Source organism: Pituophis catenifer, unplaced genomic scaffold (genome assembly GCF_029215685.1).
Source record: "Pituophis catenifer annectens isolate HBS135680 unplaced genomic scaffold, rPitCat1.0.hap2 SCAF_1, whole genome shotgun sequence".
Classification (NCBI taxonomy): Eukaryota; Metazoa; Chordata; class Lepidosauria; order Squamata; family Colubridae; genus Pituophis; species Pituophis catenifer.
The window spans coordinates 262,127,483-262,153,424 of record NW_027256881.1 but is presented as its reverse complement, the minus strand read 5'-3'; the positions used below and the strand labels follow the sequence as shown (position 1 = coordinate 262,153,424).

The following is a 25,942-nucleotide window of genomic DNA, read 5'->3' as shown; positions in this document are numbered from 1 at the left end:
ATTTGTTGTGTTCAGTCTTGGCTGTGTATAATTGCCATTTGAGAATTTAATGCTTCAGTGGCTTGGAAATCAAGGTGCTTGGAAATATGTTGATATATGGAACTGCTATATAAAATAGGAATGTGTATGTATATAGGTGTAACTAGGTATCCCACCAAATAAACATGACCATGGGTAGAGCTTACTGACCATTAACCTGTTTTCTTGCTTCTTCTACCTGCTACTCTACCTGGCAATTAAATCCCTCTAAGCCTCAGTCTTTCCAAAATATGCTTTGGTTTCTTTGTTTGTTTTCAATACTCAACAGGCTTCTTTTTTTTCCTTCTGTTTTGTGATTGCTTGTCATATTTTGCACCTTCTTCACCATACTGGTTTAACCCAAGTAGGGTTAAACCCTCTGTTTTGTTCTAAAATCAAGTTTTATTTATCTTTTATGAGAAGACTATTGAGACAGTGGTTGATGCTCAGTTTCGGAAAACTGTGGTTAAAGCAGATTATGTGGACTTTTTCAGTCTGGATACAGATGGGCATACAGTACTGAAATGGCATTGTTCATGATTGTGAATGACCTCTAGAGGGCTCCAAACTGATCATCCTGAATATCATACCATTAGTCATGGGATTCTTCTCAGCCAGCTTTGGGAATTAACAGGGGGGAAGCATTGTTTTCCTGTGGTTTTCCTTCTTTGTCCATAGTTGGTTTCAGTCAGAGTTAGTGGATCCTAGGCCCTGGGCCCCATCAATGCAAAGTTTCTCAGGGCTTAGGTTTCTCTCCTTTCTTTTTTACCATTTACAAGAAACTGCTGGGCAAGGTTATTCACCATCATGGGGTACAATATCATCAATATGCTGATGATACCCAGTTATACATCACCATTGGCCAAATAACTCGTGTTGTTGTGGTGTTATTCAAGTGCCTGGAGATTATGAGAGTCTGGATGGAGAGGAGATTATTTTGATTCAAACTTGGTAAGCAAAGTTGCTTTGGGGTCTGGCACCCCAGTCTTTAGTATTATACCATCTTTGCATGGGGTTGCACTCCCCCAGACTGAGCTGGTGCTCAATCCTGTTGTATTTATGGCTCCTGGTCATGAAACAGGGGGACACTGTGGCTAGGATGGTCTTTATACAAATTTGTCTTGGGTACCAATTATGTCCTTTCCTAGATTAGCTCACTCAAGCCTTGTTCACTTCTGATTTGGATTACTGCAGTATATTCTGCAGCATGTAGTTCCTATCGAAGACCATTTGGAAGTTACAACTGATTCAAAATGCACAACATATGTAGTTGTGGGTGTTTCTAAGTTTGCCCATGTACATGCCTATTGCCCAAGCTACTGGTTCCTAGTTTCTTTCCTGATGTAATTCAAAGTGTTGGTCATAAGATTTCTGCCACATTCAGGAGACTGGATTAGAAGACCACTGAAATCTTTCAAGATTTATGATTTTATATAATGATTAAACAATCACATAAGTCAGGCCACAAGCAAATGTCATCTATATTTTAACACTTCTTCACTTACACCATATACTGTCCCAGTCTAACCACTTTTTTGACATTCTCATAGCATTTATGATTTCCTTTTCATCCATTTTTAATGTATTTCATTCCTTTAAATCCTACTCAACATATTGTAATGCTATTGTTCCCTTAGAAATCTCTAAAATATTCCTTTGAGCAATCCTCCACTTCTGTTTTATCCCATATCAGTTCAACATTGTTTATTTTAATTCCTATTCACTTTCCCGTAGGCCTTTTCACCTACTTCCAAAACAATTTTACTTCCATGAAAAACAGTCAGCATTTACTCTGCCTCTTAATCTTTGCTCCTTCCTTGCTATATTATTTCTATCTTTTTAACTCCATATACACTGTACTATATTTTTCTCTTTTTTAAAAAAAGCAGTCATTCCCTCATACAATTTTTCTCATTCACAGCCTCTTTCATGTTATCGTTCCATCAAGCATCATTTTCCATATTTTTCATTAGCGCGATTCCACACACTTCTGGGACTCTCTGTAATGTAATTCTTTTCATTCTGTTCCAAGCAGCTTCTGCCTCCTCTTTTTCTTAGGTTCATTTCCCATTCATTCTGTTGAAATGGAAGATTACTATTTCTTATAATAGTCTTTCATACATGCCTCAAACGTTCCTGTTCCTGCAGTTATTCTGTTTTCTTTCTCTTGCCTTGTTTTCTTCCTTCTCCAGTTTTTCCTCAACTCTGACACCATTAAAAACTGATCTGTACCAGATGCAGAATTCTCATCTCCCTTAACGTTTTTCATGAATTTTTCACATCTTGACATCATAAACAATGAAATAGCTTGCTTTTAGATTTATATTCATTCCTTTGGCCTATTTATATATAACTAGATTTATGTTTAAACCATACATTAGATGCAAAACGGGCCTGGTGGCTCAGCAGACTAAAAGCATTGTGATTAACACCAGCTGTCTGCAATTACTGTAAGTTCAAATCTCACCAGGCTCAAGGTTAACTCAGCCTTCCATCCTTTCTAAGGTAGGTAAAATGAGGACTCAGTTTGTGGGGCAATAAGCTGACTTTGTATAAATATACAAAAGTATGAAGGCTATTGCTTAACGCATTGTAAGCCGCCCTGAGTCTCCAGAGAAGGGCAGCCTATAAATTAAATTAAAAAAAAATAGACCCTCTTCTAGGCAATACTCACAGGGTAAGCATCATTTTCATTTTCCTGGCTCTCCAAATAGACCTATACTTTTTTCCCCTTATCTTTTCTTCTTTTATTTCTATGCATTGATTCAGTTTGATAACCCGTCTCCCATTCATTCAAAGTATTGCATAATTTTCTTCTACACTCTCCTGGAATTAAAATTATTATCTATGTATTAGATTTTTATCCCTTCTTTATTATTTTATTAGTAACCTAAGGTGGTACATAATACTCCCTCCTTCTCCTCTTTTTCACCACAATGTTCCTATGAAATGTGTTGGGTAGAGAGAGAGTGACTGGTGCAAAGTCACCCAGATGGCTTTCATAGCCAAGCCAGAACTAGAACTCACCATATCCTGGTTTCCAGGCTAGCAACCTCAACCTTACATCAAACTGGCTCTCAATTCTTCCGTTATTACAATTCCCTGGAACTTAACATACAGCTATCTCTAATCTGTGAATTCTTACTTCCGTATGTATTCTTATGACAGTAGATGACACAAATCCATACTTTTTGAGATATGTTTTGTCCAATTCATTAACAATTAAACAAAAAAAAAATCTTCATACATATATCAACTCTATTTCACAAGATCAGGCTACCTTCATTCAGATGTATACATTGTTCTCTTATTTTAAAGCCCCACAACATACCTATTTTTCTTTATTTAATTTCAGTCATTAATACATTCCTCTTATGTGTAATTTACTTTTAAATTCCAGGTTGCAAACTTTCACATGCCATAGTCATCATCAAATGGACCCACTGATATGGTCTACTATGGCTTTGGTCAATAGAAGCTTTTGCATAACATGTTTTATTTAAAAAGTGAACATATAGAGTAAGTAAGTAGCCTTGGCCATAGCTGTGGAATATGCAATATTCCCCACTAATAGTAAGAACAGTACTGGACAGTTTTTGGCATAATTGGCAAATGAAAGAAACCCCGTTATCTCTCAAATATGTTCATGTTTTTCTGTGAAAGAAAAGATTTCCGTCTTGCAGGCTAATATATTGTTTCTTATTTACACCAACCCAGCGGTATCTGCAGTGAAAGTCACTCACTTTAAGTTGCAGCTTCCAAGGTTGAGAAAAGAAATAGTGTATGTATATATCTTTTCATGTATTTATATCCTGCCTTTAATATTTTTACAAATAACTCAAGGCAGCAAACATATCCAATACATCTACCTCCTCCTGTTTTCTTCACAAATACAACTCTGTGAGGTGGGTTGGGCTGAAAGAGAGTGAATGGCCCAAAGTCACCCGGCCAGCTTTTCATGGCTGAGGTCAGATTAGAACTCATGATCTAGTTCTACTGCTTTAATCACAAAACCCAACTAACTTTCCAAAATCGTATTTTCTTTCTACACATTGAATGCAAACCCAGAGAGAGACCTATTCCAGGGATCAGCAATGTTAAACACTCAAAGAGTCACAAAGGCCCTAATCAGAAACCCCCCATTCGATTCTGGAGCTGTCCAGAAGTCTGGTTCCCCCACCATAGAGTCTCCTCCTAGCATGGTGTCTTTTTTCCTCTGCTGACTGGAAGTCCAGTTCTCCTATCATAAAGTCTCCTGATAGTACGGCTTCCTTTTTTCTTTACCTGTCCTAACCGAAAGTCCTATCAATTGTGGAGCCGACCGGCGACAGGGAGCTGCAGCAGAGGGATGAAAGAGCCACATGCAGCTCCAGAGCCATGGGTTGATGACACCTGACCTATACCCATACAAATACAATGTAAAGAAACACATTGTAGAAAAAGATCCCCTACACCTCAGAGAAAAGAGATGGGATTCTAATAAAGATCTTCCTAAGGTGTCAGTGGAGTATATAGATAATTGCTGGGTAGTACTGAACCTTGATTAGAGACACAAAATAATAAAAAGAATTTTAATTACAGTAATTAAAAAAAAATCCTGGAACTCATTCTTCCAACTCTCCTGATACTTGGATAACATACAGGGCCCTGTATGTTGATGCTGCAGTCTACAAATTGATTGGAACCACTCCCCTTCATCTCTTTTTCTTTCTTCAGTGTTCTCGAGTGAGGGAGGCTTTAAAAAAGAAAAAAGGTTAGCTATAGTAGCAAGATATAACTAAGACAAGAAAATCAGTACTTAAGATGGAAGCATTGTTTCTTTGAAAATAAAAGATTGGGTTGATTTCTCTCTGTTAAGTTCAGAAGAAAGGAATTCAAAGCTTAGAGCAGCTGTGAACCACCTATAGCTCCTCTCTGTGCAGAAGGGAATTTTCACGCATAGGAGGAATGATTGCAGGCTGACATAATTTGGTCCTTTGTAATATTATTTATTCAGGAAAGTTCTGAAGAAAAGAGATGGGAAGGCCCCTGGACCGACTGACTTTCTGAAAGATGGACTGGCACCCTACCCTGCATCCCAATGGTTATTGAAATATATGATAAGGGGGAAAGGAAGAATGCTGAATCTGCTAGGAAAACGCCTGAAGCTGGAAGGCGCATTGTTGATTTTCTGACTGATTCACCACCTGCTGGAGAAAATATTGACAAACCAATTTCAGTCCAGGATCGGTGGCGTAATCAATTAGACATCTATTAGCAAGACACAAAGACCATTCCATACCAATCTTAGATTTATTAACTACCTCAGAAACAGATAAAGATTTAGTTCATCCCCCTTGAATATGAGTTCGCACTGTGAGATTCTCTTACAGTACACATCCCTGGCTTCTCAAAAAACACATACAAATCTCTTTTGCCATTTGGTATCCTTCTAAAATCCAACCCTCATACTTTCCAGTGACAATATTTTGTCATATATTGATCCAGAGCAGTCTGCAATAAGGGAATCATCTTCTAAAAAGCTTGAACTAATTTTATAGTTAATTCTACTTCAGTCACTTAGCTTGTAATTAGGGAGATAATTGGGTCAGCCCTTAATTTAGCTCTGTCTCAGCAGATTCCCAAAACAAGGAGAACTTAGTAAATAACCACTTACAGATAGTCCTCAACTTACAATAGTTCATTTAGTGACTTTTCAAAGTTACAATGCACTGAAAAAAGTGACCGTTTTTCACCCTTACGACCATTGCAGCACTCTATGGTCATATGATCAAAATTCATATCCTTGGCAACTGACTCATATTTATGATGGTTGCAGTTTCTCAGGGTCATGTGAACACCTTTTGCGAGCTTCTGACAAGCAAAATCAGTGGGGAAGCCAGATTCTCTCAACAACTATGTTATTGACAACTACAGTGATTTGCTTAATCGCTGTGGTAAGAAAAGTTGTAAAATGGGACACAATTCATTTAATACCTGTCTTGCTTAGCCACAGAAGTTTTGGGCTCAATTGTGGTCATACGTCAAGGACTGCCTGTATAAGAATGACTTCAAATTTGATACTTCTGGATTCAGAGTTTACGAAATAACTATCAAAGGTGCATGGGTATCTTTTTGTCCTCAACATTTATCCCTGCTGCCCCCAGTACGCCCCAGGAATTGTGTAATTGGTGTCAGTGTGAAGAGAGTGAATCTATAGGAGTACAATCCTATAGCTCTTCTCCACTGCAAATTTAATCAATATCCTTTCTGTGTAGAAGCCTTCTTGAAGTAAACTTCTAAACTTCTAAACATGCTGATTTACAACTCCCAGAGTTCTCTAGGAATATTCCAGGGGTGAAATCCAACAGGTTCTGGAGAACTGGCAGCGGAAATTTTGAGTAGTTCAGAGAACCTTCAAATACCACCTCTGGCTGGTCCAGAGTAGGGTGGGAATGGAGATTTTGCAGTATCCTTCCTCTGCCATGCCCATCAAGCCACGCCTACAGAACTGGTAGTATAAAAATTTGGATTTCACCACTGGAATACTCCCTAAAAAGTAATGCCTGCAGAGAAGTATCAGGCTTTATTATTTTAAGCTGGTCTTTGTGGCTTTAGCTTTTTGCTGGTTCAACCTCGGGAATAAACAGGGACTCCCCCTCCCTTTCTCCAACTATTCGGTGATGGCAATTGTTTTTTCTTGCAACATCAAAGAGCTTGTTAACTATGTGTCTTACTGTGCCTATTGCCTCATTGGAATGTGACTTTTATCTGCAGATTTGAATGATGAATACAAAAACACCAATTTAAAAATAACAAGCACAGAAAAAGGAATGGAGTGAAAATAGTGTTTTTGCTTACCATGCTTAGCATGTATACAATTTCTAGAATCCTAAGTGACATAAAGGTAATGTTTTCTTTAAAACTGGAGCTACTGCTGGTAGGATCATTGAGATGGAGATACCCTTCCATTTAAATGTAATGCAAACTTAAGCAGTTCCTACAAATATATGTTCCTGTTCAATGCAAAACAACAACCAGAAAACAGTTATCCTTCAATTTTTAGTATATTTTTTTCCTGAAATTTGGAATGTAGTTTTCAAGAGAAAAGACATGAGACTGAAGTATGGTACTCTGTAGTGTAGTGTAGCATCTATACTATTACATTATTAATATTGTAATGGTAGATTGATAAAAATAAAATTGTACAAATGTGTTTGGAAAACTTCTAGTTTTCAGTAAATATAACACATACAATAATAATATTAATAATAATAATAAGCCACGGGCATGGCTTAAGATGGGAACTATCAAGAAAGAAATGGAAGGTTTAATACTCGCTGTAGTGAAAAAGCACTACAAACTAATGCCATGAAAGCGAAGATATAAAAATCCCCCGACAATCCAAACTGCCGACTTTACAACAACAAAGTCAAAACTGTTTCACATTTAATATGTGAATGCAGCAAAATCGCACAAACTGATTACAAAGCTAGACACAACTGGGTTGCTAAATTAATCCACTGGTCATTAGGTAAAAAATATGACTTTCCTGTATCCAAAAAGTCATGGGAACATAAAATGGAAAAAGATATAGAAAATGAGAAGGTGAAGATCTTGTGGGACTTTCAAATACAGACAGATCGTCATTTGGAACACAACACACCAGATATCACAGCTGTCGAAAACCGAAACGTACAATTTATTGACATCCCCAGTACCAGGAGATGCCAGAGTCAAAGAAAAAGAACTGGAAAAAATCACAAAATATCATGACCTGGCCATTGAAACTACATGGCTATGGATGAAACATGTAACAGTGATACCCATTGTCATCGGGGCACTTGGTAGCATGTCCAAGAATTTTATAAGATACATCAACAAATTCTAGCTTTCTGCAATAACACTAATGGAACTGCAAAAAACTGCGCTACTTGGAACATTGTACATTTTAAGAAGGTACTTGGTTGATACCTAGGACACTGGCAGCAACCCGTATCAACCATTAGCACCAGTCAATGGTATTTGTGATGCATTTTTGAATGTTCAGTTGACTGAGTTTCATGTTTAATGAATAAAATTAATAATAATAATAATAATAATAATAATAATAATAATAATAATAATAATAACTGTGCCTAGAAAACATTTGGTGCCATTGATGATAGATGTGAACTATGCACTTGCAGTAGTCCAGATAACATCAATTGAACAAACAAATCAGCTTGCCTACAGTACAGCAGTCATAGTAACAGAAGAACTGGGGATTCAACAGCCGCACCCCCCCTAGAAAATTGACTGGAAAACCACAGTGGAAAATCATGTTGGAGCTGAAAATCAAGAGTCTGCAAGCAGATGCAAGCAACCTGAAGAATTTGCAGGAGAAAAAGCTGAAGAACAGCAAGATCAGGAAACATCTGATAAAAAAATACGGATTCAGCACAAGAAAAATTGTTGAAGCATTGGAAATTGTAAAGCAGCAGATAACAGCGACAGCAAGAAAAATTGAGATACGAAGCCAGAGTCATCCAGTACAAACAAAATCAATTGTTCCAATCAGACCAAAGACGGTTCTATCAGAGTCTGAATCAGACGGGGGATACAAAAATTGAAAAATCTGAGAAAACGGCAACTATTCAGTTTTGGAAAGACCTGTGGGAGACTGAGAAATGTTACAACAAAAATGCTGGGTGAATCAGAGATTTTGAAGCGAAATTCTCCAAGAACAAAATGGACCAACTGAAAATAACTACTGAAATGATAAGCAACAAAGTGAAAAAAGTCAAGAACTGGACATCGCCTGGCAATGATCAACTGCATGGCTTTTGGCTCAAATACCTGACCAGCCTGCATGGAAAAATGGCCGAACAATTCAATGAGATGCTGCAGACAGGAAACATCAGTGAATGGTTAACAGCTGGAAAAACCTATTTGATACAGAAGGATCCAGCAAAAGGGGCAACACCTGCACACTACAGGCCAATAACGTGTCTGCCAACCATGTTCAAGCTGCTGATCAGCATTATAGCTGACAGGATCCAGGACTACCTAGAAGCAAATAACATCTTGCCAGTAGAGCAGAAAGGAAACAAACGAGGAAGCAGAGGCACAAAGGATCAGCTCCTGATTGACAAACTGATTCTAGAGAACTGCAAAACCTGAAAAACAAATTTGCATACAACTTGGATTGATTACAAGAAAGCATTCGATTCACTACTGCACAGCTGGATCATCAAGTGCCTGGACATCATCGGAATATGCAAGTACATTGGTACTTTCATTGCAAATGCAATGAAGTCCTGGAAAACAGAACTGTTTATTGGAAGTGAAATCTACGGATTGGTCAACATCAAAAGAGGGATTTTCCAAGGTGATTCTTTGTCACCTCTGTTGTTCATCATCGCCATGATCCCCCTGTCAACAATTTTACAGAAAACTAACCTGGATTATCAAATTGCTAAAAACTCACAGAAAATCTCTCACCTGCTGTACATGGATGACCTGAAGCTATATGGAAAATTGGAAATTGAGATCCAGTCACTGACCAATACAGTTTGAATTTTCAGCACTGACATCAGCATGGAGTTCGGCCTGAACAAATGCGCCACAGTGGCACTGAAGAAAGGGAAGATTGTAGACAGTGATGGAATTGAAATGCCCAATGGACAAACCATCAAGTGCCAGCAACCTGAAGCCTACAAATACCTGGGCATACTGCAGCTGGACAATATCAAGCACAGGCAAGTGAAAAATGTGGTCAGCAAAGAATATACACAAAGGGTCAGGAAACTTCTAAAAAGCAAACTGAATGGCGGTAACATCATCAAGGCTATAAATACTTGGGCCATACCCGTCATCAGATATACTGCTGGAATTGTGAACTGGACACAGGCAGAGCTGGACAGCCTGGATAGGAAAATAAGAAAACTAATGACCATACACTATGCGTTGCACCCACGTAGTGATATTGACAGGCTATATTTGCCCAGAAAAGCAGGAGGCAGAGGACTTTTGCAAGTGAAGCAGACAGTTGAAGAAGAGAAGCATGCTTTGGCAGATTATGTGAAAGACAGTGTTGAACCAGCTTTGATGGAGGTCAACAAGAGGAAGCTGCTCACCAAAAGCAAACCAAAAATCAATATAGGAAAACAGCGATGCAAACTTGGGCTGACAGCTGGTGTAATAAAGCCCTGCATGGACAGTTCCTTGAAAAGATCCAAGGAAAAGTAGATAAGGAAAAGACCTGGTTATGGCTGACCAACGGAACATTGAAGAAAGAGACAGAAGGCCTGATTCTTGCAGCCCAAGAACAAGCCATCAAAACAAATGAAATCAAAGCCAGAATAGAAAGATTTGCTGATGACCCCAAATGCAGACTCTGCAAAGAAGCGGATGAAACCATTGACCACATACTGAGCTGTTGCAAGACAATAACTCAGACAGACTACAAACAACGTCACAACACAGTCGCTCAGATGGTCCACTGGAACTTGTGTTACAACTCCCATCTGCCTGTAGCAAAGAACTGGTGGGATCATAAGCCTGAAAAAGTGGTCGAAAATGAGCATGCAAAACTGCTGTGGGACTTCCAAATACAGACTGACAAAGTTTTAGAACACAATACCCCGGATGTCACAATTGTGGAGAAGAAAAAAGTGTGGATCGTCGACATTGCCATATCTGGTGACAGATATGACGAGAAACAACTTGAAAAAGTCACCAGATATCAGGACTTGAGAATAGAACTGCAGAGACTCTGGCATAAACCAGTGCAGATGGTCCCAGTGATACTCGGCACACTGGGTGCTGTGCCTAAAGACCTAGGCAAACACTTAAAAACAATTGGCGCTGACAAGATCACCATTGGTCAGCTGCAGAAGGCCACCTTACTGGGATCTGCTCGCATAATCCGCTGATACATCACGCAGTCCTAAACGCTTGGGAAGTGTTCGACTAGTGATTTGTGATACAAAATCCAGCATGGTTATCTAGTTTGCTGTGTATACTGTCATTTTTGTGTATATAATAATAATAATAAAAAAAAAAATAGAGAGAAATATCCATGAAAATGTTTGGATGTGATCAACCATATACATACTCACTCACAAACTGATAGAAAAATAGATGAAAAGAAATAGAGTTAGAAAGTTAGAAATTTAAAGATATCAGACTTGAAGGACTTCTCTTCTTTCGTCCTTGTCTGGTATTTTACCTGGTGAAATAAATAAACACAACCAGCTTCTAACAGCTTCAAGCAGCTATCAACTTTACATTGTTCCAAAGTACTGACTCATTTTGAGAAACATTGTATGATGATAAAATAAAACATGGCAGCCTTGTTTTTATGCAATGGCCAGTTGTTTTTCCCTCTCCGTCGTTCTAAAATAAATCAATCAATCCTGAAGTCCTACAGGAAGATTGGCATGTATTTAATAAATATCTATACAGTACCATGCTGCCAACTTCTACACAAAAATATTTTTTTTCTTTCTGAATTAAGTGTCTTCTGTTTTCTTGAATGATTTAACTTAATGAATTAATTAATTTATACAATTTAAATTATTAAACTAAAAAGAACACAATTCAGGATTCAGCGCAAATAAATTTTGTTTTTTTGGAAGGGGGCAGTTGTCATTGATTTATAGTGATCTTTGTAGTGACACCCTCACTATTCTCACTGGATATCTGAATGATTTCATAAATACTTGTGTTATGAGAAATATAACACTGGCTGAGATAGCTAAATAGAATTTGAACCTGAAGAAAAATGAAGACACACAAAAAAGGTCATAAAACAAGAAAGCCAGACCAGGTCTAGATACCACCCTTCAGGTGAACAGGTTCTAAAGAAACTGTGAGTTTTCCGCGGGCCACCCATGAGGCCAATATTGAGGAAAGACACGGACACGAGTTTTCTCGGGATGAGACGACCCAGATCTGACTCCGGGAGCCTCTTTTATTGAATACAGACAAAGGCAGGAGGAGTTTGCTAACGTATAGGGTCATAAGCCAATCAGTATGTTACAGCATATTAATACATGGAAGCATTGCCCATATAAGGGAATATCTACAATCCTGACTGCTGATTGGTTGTTGTAGCCCCTAGCTAGGTTTTTGCATACGCGTTACAGCATGATTCTCTCATGCCTGCACGTAGCTCCTGAGCATGTTACAACAAGAAACAACCAATGAAGATCAGAAAACAACAACCGGAGACAACAAAGCTAACAATTAACTGCCATGCACCAAGTCATATCAGACCCAATAGCTTACAGGTTCCAGAAAGGTGACCCAGAAAGGAATATGTGATAGAGGTTTCTGGCAAAGGATAAAAAAAAAAGCTATATGGATTTTAGTCGATGTTCCCCAATTAGTACACATTCCGATTTTCCCAAAACCCTGTCCATTCCTTAGCCTTGTTGTACAGGGCAAATGAGCATGAGTAAGTATCTACGGTACATGTTGATGTGTAATACTGGTGCAAATGTAATTAATAAAGATTTGTAAATTAACAGAAACTTTCTCTCTAAATTATCAAAACTATATTCCAACGAACATTTCACTATTGCATAAAACATGAACTTATATCCCATTAAAAGTAAATGAGGATGTCCACTAATAAGTTCCATTTTCATATGTTGGCCAAAGGTCGTGTTTCATGGACCCTCACCTGTCTCTATCTCTGGACTGAATGGAACACAAGGGAGTCAAGGAGCACATATGCCTCAGTAAGTTGTGGAAAAAAGAAAAGTGAATGAAGTATAGATATAGAAATATATAAGAGTCTCTATGGATTCTACTTTGCTAGTTGTTGCCAACTCTAGAGAGTGCTGCTCATCTCCGTTTCATGGCTGTTGAGCCAGTACTGTCTGAAGACATTTCCACACTCATGTGGCCAGTATGACATCATGGAACACTGCATCTTCCCACTGAAATGCTACTTATTTATCTACTCGGATTTTCATGCTTTCAAACCAGTGGTGGGTTGCCCCCAGTTTGGACCAGTTCGTAAGAACTGGTAGTAAAACTGGTTGGTGAGAGCCTCCGCCCACCAACCTGGACGTCATCAGGAAGCTTCTACACGCACACGGCCCCATTGCGAACTGGTAGTAAAGGTAAGTAGAACGCACCCCTGTTTCAAACAGCTAGGTTGGCAGGAGCTGGGGTGAGGACAGGAGCTCAACTTTTCACATGGCATTCTGGTCTCAAACCTGGCCTTCTAGCTTTCCAGCTGACAAGCCCAGCAACTTAACCTCTGCCACCATGCCACTCAATATAAAAATATATAAGAATGGATATTTTTTTTATTGTAGTCTAAAAGACCAAGTACTTCCTTTTTCCATAAACAAATAGCATGCATGAATTACAGATTTGGAACTCGAAGTCCACAAGCATAGGGAACTGCAGCATCTATATTGAAGAAAAATAAATAGCATGCAAATTATATTAGAACTACTTAAATGCAATGTCTTTTCACAAAATTCTCATGCTTTGGCCTTGTTATATTTTATTTATGTCATGATCCAGGTGAAGTTCATTATGTTGATATTTACTCATTTAATGAGATGCTATATAGATTGAATGGCACAGTAGGAAAACAGGAAGATCTGGAGCCCAAAGCAGCGAAGTATTTGTTTGGAAATCAGGAATTCAGTACAGCATTTCATACTTAAATTACTTTGATTTGCATATATGGCTTCAGGATGTTGCTCACTTCATTTTTTATCAGCTTGCTTTTGGTGGCACTGTCAGCTAGCAGTAATGGTGTTTTTAAACTTAATCTTCAGCCTGTGCACATGAAAGACTTCAGGGTCATTTCTCAATTAGATGGGAAGATAGTGCTAAAGGGTGACAAGATTCTAAAAAGGCATTTCAGTTTGACTTATATTGTAAGCACCCCGAGATCTTCCCAATCACCCTATTAGACAACTGCCAGCCTTCCTTGCTAGACAATTCTGAATAATACAAGCAATTATTTGGCATCTTCAAATGCAGTACTGTAATTTGTGATTCTCTGTTGAAATCCATTGCTTTGATTTAATTGGAAATGTTTCACACATGGAGAAAATAATTAAAGGGCATGTTCTCTGGAATCGCATTTGATGTAAGCCAGGTAGAAATAAATGTCTTATTATAAGAACTCTCTAATACACATGAGTATATGTCAGGAGTAATGTTGGAAGGTGTGCTTTTTTGTTTTCCTATTTTCTCTTTTATTTATTTTCCTTCTCTGCTATTGGTTATTTAGATTACATAGAGTAAGAGGTATTAATGCAAATTGCAGCATCTCTTTTTCCTCTCTGGTACAGATGAAAGACTGAGTATCATTCTAGGTGGAAGCAGATTCTATATTAGTTATATGAATCAGGCTTTCATCTTGCTTTAAAACAAATTGCATACTTTAAAATATTTAGGGTGCCCAAAACATGTTTTTCCCACTTCTGTGCCATTGAACCATGCAAAGAACCATCATTAAGAAGAAATGACTTATTTTGGCTATAAATCCTAACAAAATTGCAGAATACTATTTTGTGGGGAATGGGAGAATGTTTTTCTCTCTATATACAAAATCCTAAAAATGGTCTCAATGTAGTTTGCTTTGATGTATGCATTAGGGGAAAAAGAGATGAAGACTTATCCTGTCAAAATAAATAAAATGCCAGAGAATAAAATGTCTATGTTGGCATGTATTATAGGAAATTATTTTCCGAAAGACAACATGATTCATCTTGCAGGGGCAAATTATCTGCTTTTGCATCTTCCTATCTAGGAGAGAATGTAAATTTTGCTGGTCCCAAATTCCTAAGCTTTCCTATATCCAGAACATCTGAGATATCTGGATTTTCATTTTATATGAACAAAATAAAATATATTTTGGGCACACATTTATTGAATTTTCATTGAATCATTATCATCATGCCACAACAAATTTATCAAGTAACAGTTAACAGTAACAGAGTTGGAATGACCTTGGAAGTCATTTAGTCAAACCCCCTGCTCACACAGGAGACCTATACTAGGGATTCAAACCGCTGAACTACCAACCTAAGCCACTTAGCCACTTAGCCACCTAGCCAGGATAATATGGGTTAGGACTTTGCTTCCTACCCCGTATTTATAAATGTAAATGCAAACCTATACACCACATACCATTAAAACTTGGTTAGTACATTTAAGACTACAAGCTACTTTTCTTTATTAAAAAGTGTTAATAAATTGTAACTCAGTTAGTAAAACTGAGAAGAAAAATCCCATGTATTGTTTAACATACAATTGGGCTTTACCTTCACAGAAATGTATTATTTGCTTGAGCAATGAAAAAAAAATCAGAACAAAGAGAGTGAGGAAGAATCTACAGATCAGCCTTGTCATCTCTGCTAGATGTTGGTGCATACAGTGCAAAAAGCACAAATTACAGATGTAGTTCCTTGATAAAATTTTGTTTGTATTAGTGATTAGGGTTACGGAAAAATATGTGCTGATCTTCCTCAGCTACTGCTAAATTGCAAAGGCAAGAGGTACTGGCTGATTTTGCATATGTCCTTTTTTTAATGGATCTGCAAACCCAGGAATAGAATCCAGTGAATTCCATTCAAAGTCTTTGCTTCTAAGTAGGTCTGAATAATATTGTGCAATGCAAATAGCAATTTATGCAAACATTCAGAAAGAGAGAAATATTTCCTTAAGTTTCTGGGCAAAAATAAATAAATACTGTAAATAAATAAAATAATTATTTCTAAAGAAGTCACTTGTAATTTTGTAATGGTATAGGCTTACTATTTAATTCTACATAAAAATATATGTACTTTTATATATATTACACTTCACTGAATACTGCAGGGCTCCCTTTTAATGTAAGGATATATCTTTGTCAGCTGGTTTTGGTGTTTACTTATGAGATATGCAAGTTTCTTCTTTTTCTTTCTTATTAACTTTAATTTTGATCCTATCCAAATTTGAATCCAGTGGTCAAAACTTCCCATAATTGGTTGAAGATGTTTAGTATCACTGGTGTAACTATAAAGGATCACTTGTTTGATTAGATCCAATAATGTTCACAGGATTGTGCTGCTTTTGGTACAACAGGTCTTTTTGGATCTTCATGCAACGTTGCAAAATACATAGAAAAGGAATTTATGACACAATACCGCAATGCTGTTGTAATGAATGTTTGGAGTAGAGCTTCAGATGTTGTCCTTCTTTCCACTAGATTCTATGTATCAGTCAAACTGGTAATCTGACATAAGCTCTAATTTATGAGACTCCATCTTCCCATGCATTGTTGAGTTGATATTTTACTTGATTGCAATAACATCAAGTGTACAATCAAAAAGGAAGGAACCTGTCAACATGGCTTATTCAAGATTACAAAAGAATATTGACTGAATATTGATATATGCTTCTTCAAACATAGGAAAACTCCCTACCTTTTCAGAAAAGTCATTTGACTACTTTTTTAGTCTTTTTTTTCTTAAAAAAATTAATAATGATGAATTAAGTGAACTTTAGGAAAACAATTATTACTATGATAATCAGTGTCACTCAGTATGAGAGGCACTCATCAAAGGATATGGGATTCTTTGTAATATTCTAATTAACATATCTGGATGATGCACCACATAGCGCAAAACAAAATAATGAGGGCAAGTTAAAATAATATTTAAAAAATAATTTAAAAGCAAACTAACTGGGGCAGAATATTTTGCTAATATTATTGTCTTAGAAAACACACTTTGAGAGCTGGCAACACAGCCAGACTACTTACTCAATCTAAGCACAGCTAAATTATTCTTCAAAAGTTCTTCTTCTTGCAGAAGAGGGACTATCATCAATATTAATCAAGATGCAAAAGCTACCTGTCAGAGCAGTGAGGTTACAACTGAGCAATACCAAAGAACATTCCAACAATGAACACAATGTTCATTTGCTCCTAAGCAGTTTCCCATGAGGGTCCTTGATAAATTTAACCTGTCATGTGGTGAGATTTGTGGAGTATAGCTTTAATAAGTAAAGATTGTATCATTTTTCATTATGCTGTCAGCAAGCTTCTAATGTGATCGCTGGTGCATCAGCGCTTTGAGGACCAGCAAACAGGAAGGCGGACTTTGAAATGAATATATTTAGACAGATTGGCCCTCTTGCCAATCAAAATTATTTACCCATAATCATTTTTTTAAGTACCGGTACTGCGATGAAAATAAAAAATCTACACAGAAAATGTCTATAAAGTTCCTAGAAGTCATGTTCAAGTTGAAGAAATCTTTTATCTTTACCCTTACCTTTACCTTTTTTATTTTTTATATATTTTTTAGAAATTATACAGGTCCACATTGAAACTCAGGACAGTCTGCTTATACATTTTAGACTAACGAATTTTATTAAAAGAGATAAGTTTTTGTGAACTCACTTTATCCCTAGAACCTCATCCCAGTATCAATTTTACATCAATGTAACATTTCCCTTGCATCTGATGCAGTGAGCTATAGCTCACAAAAGCTTATGTCTTTTAATACAATTTGTTAGTCAAGAAAGGTGCAACCAGAGTCCTCCTGATTTTTGGCTACCAAGGAATAATATGGCTGTCTTTCTATAGTCCAGTATACAGAAAGCTCAAGATTTAATATCTGGTATTTCCAGTGACAAAGATTTGGAAACTGAAGATAAGAAGGATAGTTGCCCAAGGAAGACCCTGGAGAGCTAGTGCCAGACAATGTTGGACTAGCTGATAATATTCTCACACTGCAGTAAACTAAGTTTGCTTAACCATATGTTTATTGAGTTAACTACAACTTCATGGCTTTGCACAGCATGCTAAACTATTAATCATGTTTTGAGCCATAAAGCCTGGCTTCATAGCTCATTAAATGAAAATGAAACAGCTTTGCTTTGACTCTATATATTAAGGGGACCAGTGGTGGGTTGCCCCTGGTTCGGACTGGTTCATAAGAACCGGTAGTAAAACCAGCGGGAGGCCCCACCCACCACCCCGGATGTCATCATCGGCGATCTGTGCATGTGCAGAAGCAAGGCGTGTGCGATCCCATTGCGAACTGGTAGTAAAGGTAAATAGAACCCACCCCTGATGGGGATACAGTCAAAGTCTGACTTAGTATAAGGCAGATTCCTATTTTCCTGTAACACCTACTTCAATGCTTTCCATTTAACTAGAATATTACATGCAGCATAATTCTCCCTACTGTACTTTTCATATTACTTTCCTGCTTTGAAAATTTATCCATTAAGAGGAAGTTTAAAAAGGGAAAGTTTTGCCAGAAGTGACTTTTGTAGTGTGTATTTAGGAATACTTTGTCAGCAATTTAATTATACAACCTGCAGTATGGGGATGTAGTGCCCTGGTGGTGTGCCATGCCATGCCATACAGGTATTTAGGAATTTTAACATCCCTTATATAAGGATCCTAGCAAAATGAGCAAAACAACTGTAAACAGGTACTCCTGAATTTAGTACTTTCTGCTTTAATGGTGGATAGAAGTAATTTTAAAAGTTCTTTCTTAATTTGAACTGAAGAGTTCTAGCCTTAGGGTAACCTTTCTGCTGCAGCTTCTCTCCAGATTGGTTTATAATTAATCACACTATCTTTTTTGAGATCCATCATGCCTTTGACCTCTCTTTGGCTGACAATGGTTTTGGATCGCTAAAGTTGTGCTTAAAATGAAAATTAGATTTGTGCCACATTCCCAGTTCTCTCTTTTTTCCCCTATATTCTTTACAGGAGTAATTTTATAGAATTCCTTGCATCCTAAAATCTAAAAGAACAAGAAACAGGTGGACAAATCACAATTCCAGTTTATGTGCTATCATACATAACCAGAGGGGGTTATTTACTACTTAGTAATTTTGCAATACTTATAAAACTTTGTTGCTAGCTTGTTTCTTGAGGCTGTCTGCACAAAAGTCTGTCTGCATCAACCCATTAACCAAAAATGCCTCTGGCAAAACATAAGGATTGATAAGAATTAAGAAGCTTAGCAATTGTCTGATCGGAGCAGAGCAATCTTGGTACTTTCCAGTTGTTTTGAATTACAGCTTCCACAGTTTCCTGCTGCTTTCCATGCTTGTTGTAGCTGATGGGCATTAAAGTCCAACACATTTAGATAGCAACCATTTCTTTCCATCCCAACTGGATGTTGCTAACAAAATAATTCTGTTCTTAGTAGTAAAATATTTGGACTACAAAATTTTCCAGAAGCTGCCTGGCATCCATGCACAGCAGAATAAATGCTAGTCACAAGCATAATCTGGCTAACATTTATCATTTCCTTCTCCCCTCCATCCCAAAAAGTGATGGCATTATTAACATTTTTATTATTATTTGTGAGATAAAAATCTTCTCAGCTTTTATTTAATCTTTAACAAGCTGGTGTATGGAAATCTAGAACTTATGTCTGTGGGTTAATATTTTTAATCAATCTTTTTTTTTAAAAAAAAAAAAACAGTCCCAGTAAAATGAACACAAGAATAAAAGGAATTTTTGAGAAATCTCGTATTCTGCTTAAAAGCGATGCTGAAATACCAATTTTTACAGGTGCCTTGATCAGAGACAAACTCAATTAGCACATGGCAAAATAACTTTCTGTTTTCCCTGAATGCTTTGAAAACAAAAGTTGTGATAGGAATATACACATTAAGTTCTCTGTATTGTAATCCCCTGGTTACTCTTCATTGCCTCACAGTGGCACACACACCTGGAAAAAGCAGTTTGGAGCAATTTATCATTGCAGAAGGAGCCACTTTCACTGGGTAATAGACGAGAACAAGTTAAAATGTGTGTGAAACAAGATGCTGGATGCTGTCATTGCCCAGAAATTCTGCAAAAAGACACATGAGGGAAATTCAAATGTAAACAGTGCCTGGGAATTATTTCTTTTTCCATTGACTCTATTTAGCTCATTTATTTGGATAAAGAAGTGTCTAATTTACAAATCAAACTTTCCATTAGGATATGGACTTAAATCTGTCTATTGAGTGCAATTAATATTCTGATTCAATTGGCATCATGTTTCCTGGGCATATATTTTACAGAATGCTATTACTAGCTAGCAATAAATTTGTACTGATACTGCAGAATCCTTAAGTAAAAGATCCAAATGCTTAGGGACCAGGTTTTCATATTGTTTACTGCTGGTTGATATTTCACATATTTCATTTAAAAATATGTTTGGAGGCAGTGTGAAAAGTAAAGGAGTTCCCCAGCACACACACACACACTGTGGTAATACTTCTTTTTCCTATAGAGAAAGATAGATTTCAATCCTTTTAAGGTTTCTTTCTCAGAGGATCTGTTGAAATAATTTTTGCCTCCTTTAAGAAAAGCTTTCCATTATCAGCATCTTTTATATAAAGCAAAGCAAAACAAAACAAACCCCTTCTCCCAACAATAGTAGTCATATAGACAATGATTCAGTAATTCAGTTCATCTGGAGAGTAGCAGTTCGGGAAAAATTATCTATGGCAATTTTGGAACTGCAAACAAATTCCTGATTATATTCTCACATTCTTCCACCTCTCTCTCATCTCTTGCTTATCTCTCTGTCTCTGTCTCTCTCTGTTTTTCTCTCTCTCCTCTCTTCTCTTCTCTCTATCTCATAGGGCATTTGTTTGTTATTCCAATATGTATCACTTTGCACGGGGTAGAATTCACTTATCTTCGCTACCAGTTCACAAATGTGAGCGTGTGTGCCTCCTCCACATATGCACAGAGCCTTCTGCGCATGAGCAGAGGGTAAAAAATGGGACATGATGACATTTGGGTGGGTGGGGAGCAGTGGTGGTTTTCCCTCAGTTTGGACCGGTTCGCAAGAACCGGTAGTAAAACCAGTGGGAAGCCCTGCCCATTGCCCTGGATGTCATCATCGGTGATCTGTGCATGCACAGAACTAAGGCGTGCGCGTGCGCGTGAAGCAAGCACACAAGTGCAATCCCATTGTGAACCAGTAGAAAAGTAAGTAGAACCCACCCCTGGTGGGCAGAACCTCCCACATCCGGCGTTACTGGATCGAGCGATCTGAATAGAACCAGCTGAATTTCACCACTGCTTTGCACTTAAATTAAATCACATTTGCCATTGGGTTGACCATTCTCCAGCTTGAAGAGATCTTTCTTTAGCTCTTCACAATCATATCTGACTTTTACCACTCAGAATAATTTAGAATCTTCTGCAAACTGTATATCCCAAGTCCTGAGCCTTTATGTATGTGATTAATGTATAATCCCAACACAGCCTTTGTTGTTGTGATGAAGAAAAACGTACAGGCAGGAAAAAGGTTAATGGGAAGGCACTCCAAACAGCTTCTGGGAGCTCCCTTTTATTGTTATCCACAGTCTCCATGGCAGAAGCTGATTCATTGATAAAGATTCACTTATCCCAATTGGCTAAACAAAGCTCATGATATCCATGTGGACAGCTCATGCTTTCCTGCTGCAAACAATGTGATCTGCCTACGTGCCAAATCTCATGTCTCATGCTTCCTGAGATAGAATCATTATGCTGACGTTGCATTCCTCAGCGTGGTTTGCCAGCCACTGAGAAAGCAACCATCCCCACAAGCCTTCCCTCTATTGAGAAAATTATCCTTTTTTTAAAAAACACAGTAAAACACATGGCACCTTATCCACTGATTGCTATATTTGTTCAAGAGCTTTTCATAAGGAAGGTTATCCAAGACTTTTTGAAAATCCACGTATATAGTATTACCAGGATTACCTGTGTGTACAGTGCTTCTCAACCTCAGCAACATGCTGGCCAGGGAATTCTGGAACATTTAGTCTACCCATTTAAAAGTTATCGAGGTTGAGAAACACTGGTTTAGTATGTTGTACTTTGGCACATATTTTTAAGAGAGGTACTGCACTGAATACCAAAAGGGAGTTTAGCTAATTAGCACTGGCAATATTACAAAGTGCATAATCTTCTTTTGTATGTGACTTGCATGTAGAACTAAAAATGTCCTTTTCTCATAGAAGAGTGTAAATTCTTGTTTATATTCAATGTTTCATCCCACTTGGAGGGGAAAAAACAACTTGATGACTTCCCCCTCCAGTTTCCCCACTTAAAGATGATATTTTTGAAAGGGCTTCTATGCTGCATCATTATATCACTCTCTGGATATTACATTATTAGTACATTTGAACCAGAACAGGAATAAATGGGGAATCTGAATTTGACTCTGAAAAGACTTTTGCAGTAGCCTATCAGTTTACTTGAAAGGATCAGTCTGCATTTGTTACATATGTTCAGCACATTAATGTTATAAATGTTAATAGTTTTTTTTTTAAAAAAATGTAATATTCATTATGTAAGCTCCTTTCTATGGAATAGTATGATATTTAAAAATATATAAGATCCATTAGAAACCACTTTAGTGTTTGTTTGTTTTTTTTAAAAAACAAGGCTTCTTAATACCCACATGCAATTAAATATAGATGGTAAAGGGTTTCGGTATAATAATGAAGATAGAAAATGTAGTTATGAAAAAAATTAAGGAGTTTGGCATAACTGTTTTTACAAGTATTTGGAAAATTTTTCATAGATGTTTTGATTCAAATGCCATGAACTAAAAGTGTGTCTATTCCTGTTTATAGGCGAACATTGTTACATTGTTAGTATATTATTGTACACTAATAAATATAATTAAGATTTTTAAGTAGGGTGTATCTTGAAGATAAAGCCAACAGACCTTTTGCATCATGTGGCAGTAGCTTTTGTGTTACCTTATGTGCGTTTGTCTCGAAGCCACTTATTTTGTAAAAATTGAAAGGTAGTGGCCATGTGGAAGGATCTTTGTATGTTAATTCTCCATGCCAAAGTTATTGTGCACCAATAATATTGACGTAAAAATGTTGAAATATTCCCCAGTCTTTACTTAACAATTGCATTCCAGTCTTTACTGGAAGCCACATTCAGGAGCTATATGAAACAGTCATATGAAGATAAGGAGAGCTATATATAAAGCTTCTCAAGTAACAAGTAAATCTCATTAGTCTGAGATTCCTCATTGGTTTAAGATGAGGAAGAACTAGTCAAGTCTGGTCAACTATACTCCTGGGCATAGAAGTTTACTAGGTAACTTTGTCTCAGTGATTCTTTATCACTCAGCTCAAGTTTTACCCACAGGATTTTTCCCACTGAGGGAAAAATTGGAGGAAGGAATGTAGGCCATCTTGAACTTTCAGAGAAAAGGCAGGATATATATCTAATGAATAAAATAAGATAGAAACAGAAACATCTTATGAAGAAAATATGGAATTCCATTGGGTTTCTGAGTCATTATCTTCTTTTTACAACCCCATAATCCCTTCGAGGGTGGAGTCTGGGCAACTGAATGTAGCTAGCAGAGCGTTTACTGGCCAGATGCCCTTCCTGTCACCAATGTAGAGTTTAATTCAGTAGATATACTCTCATTGTGCCCAGAGAGAGAAATATCTGCCTCTACCTAGGATCAAACTCATAGCCTCCTGATTGTGAGGTGAGAGCTCCACCTCTAGGCCACTCCACCACTCCTTCCATTGGGCTCCTGAGTACTCCCATGAAATGATAGATGATGTACCCTAGCCAAAGTGTGGATCCTTTTATGTAAAAGGACTGAATGGTAGAATCCCATCAATTGTCTTTTCAGCACATGGAGGTCAGGTGGATCACATTCTTTTGTATGTCTCTAATAGAGTAGAGCACTAGTAACAACTGAATACGGTGTTGGAAAAATAATGAAAATAATTTAGAAATTATTCAATGAGATACTTATCAATCGATTTAAATCTTTTTTTAAAAAAAGAAAAAATCCTTTATTTTGAAGAATTAAAGTAAAAGTTGAATGAGGATTAGGGTTTTGTTAAACCACTCAGTGAAAGATGGGACAGGATTCCATTATTATCCCTTTTTTAATCCCACATCAAATCTATTCCAAAGACCTAGTTTGTTCCTTAAGGGATTATATTTTAAGGAAAAATAAAAAATAAAGATTATTTCAAGTCAAGCTGACTTTCTGGTGGCTCTGTGGATACATCTATGTGGTGTTCTTGGGAGCAATAGATAAATTAATAAATGTATCTATTAATAGAAATAAATTTTTCCAGGTTTGTTTGTTTATTTTTACTTCACTATCTAGACTATTTTCCTGGTGTTTTATGGAAGTCTTCCAACCAGACCCAATCTTTCTTTGCTTCTCAAGCTAGACAAGATAATCTGATGCCACTGTCGCCTGAGACTTGTCCAAAACAAGAGCATGTTCTTCTATGCCATAAGTGATCTTAAATGTATAATGCTACTTGTAACATTATCAATTTAGATTTCAGATATGTAGTAAATTATTAGGTAGATACACTTTCTCATAGCCAACTTGAAATAACATCTGACCTATTACGCTTATTAGTTACTGAATATTTGATTTCACATTACTAATATCAAAATATTTCTCTCCTTTTCCTAGAACAAAAGCCTGAAAAATAAACTCCTGTCAGGAAATAAGCTTTGTGGAATTCACGCAGAAGAGGTAAGAAAAAATATATATATATATACAAAAAGTGTTATTCTGACTATTATAAGGACAGCTAAATAAAACATTTTGCCTCAGCAAATTGTCCTGTGGATTCTGAATATTTTATGAGCAATTCCAAGGCATTCTGGAAGATCTGCTTGATAGCAAACAATGCATCTTACATTCCAAAAATTCACATTCATTCCAAGAGTGAGAGATTAAAGAAAAAAAATTGTGCCAACCAAGTTGAAAGCCTACTAGCAACAAAAGAATCTGAACAGGGCATGGATTACTTTTTCTAAACAATGTCTCCTTTTCTCAGTAAACTATAATTCTGGATTTGGACTGCCTGGTCCCAATAAAATGGTTGATAGCTATATGCTATATATTTATCTAATTGTGCTATTTAGCCCATTAGGGCCAGGCATAGGGTGGAAGTAGGGATAAAATATTCTAGTATGTTTGGAAAATGGATCATTTCTTCCTGTATATTCCTGAATCTAGAACAAACAATTGAATTGAATACAAATTTTAATAACTTAGGAACAACTGCTGTTCTAAAAGGGATGGTACTTTCATTGAATTTCAAGAAGTTATTCTCTCACAGTTTGGCTATAAAATAGACATTAATCATATTTGCATTCACTGGATTTTTCCCATTAGTTTTATTTCCAGAGCTCTCGCATCAAATCAATGCAAAGAGGAAAACTGGAATTTCATGAAAGATTTGACCCGCAGTGATAACAAAAGAAATCTATTGTTGCAGGTCACAAATTAAAGAATGTAAGGAACTAGTTATGTCAACATAGATTTTTAATATTCTTAATGGAAAGTAGAAGTATAGTAGTACTAGTTATAAGGCAGCTCTGGTCTGCTACATCATTTGGGCATCGACAAATAATTTTACAAAATTGATATGGAATGAAATGAAGAAATGTAGAAAGTGTTCAGTACTAAATTGTTTCTGCATCAGATTCATTTTCTATATAAGATTTTTCATAGTGTTAGGTAGTATCAAATCTTATTTCTTTTTCATAATATTATGAAATTTATTTCCTTGTTTACTTGGAAGTCACACTGGGCAGCCTACACATTGTGGACCCCTTCTTATAGAGATAACTGTCTCCCCCCCCTCCAATGTTCACAATGATTTATGTATATGTTTATCATTCATTTAGAGGCTTCTAGGAATCCATTTATGTCTGGCTTTGACAATAAGTTGTTTAAAAAAATTAAACCCAGACACTGATCTGGTATACATTTCTGAGATCAGCAATTTTATCTAAAAACATGTAACCTTTTGAGTTGAGTCCTTGGAGATAGAGCGGTATACAAATTTTATAAATAATAATAATAATAATAATAATAATAATAATAATAATAATAATAATAATAATAATAATAGGTAAATAGTATTTTCACAGTTATTAAAAAACACAATATATAATTTG

At 36.8% G+C, this 25,942-nt stretch overlaps 1 protein-coding gene across 1 annotated transcript in view; it reads left to right on the top strand.

Annotated features, from left to right (window-relative positions):
* Positions 1-25,942, top strand: part of LUZP2 (leucine zipper protein 2) — a 386,482-nt gene that overhangs the window by 251,136 nt on the left and 109,404 nt on the right. Inside the window, exon 6 of the mRNA XM_070957545.1 lies at positions 24,444-24,506. Within this exon, the coding sequence (XP_070813646.1) occupies positions 24,444-24,506 (63 nt within the window). The remainder of the gene's footprint in view (positions 1-24,443; positions 24,507-25,942) is intronic.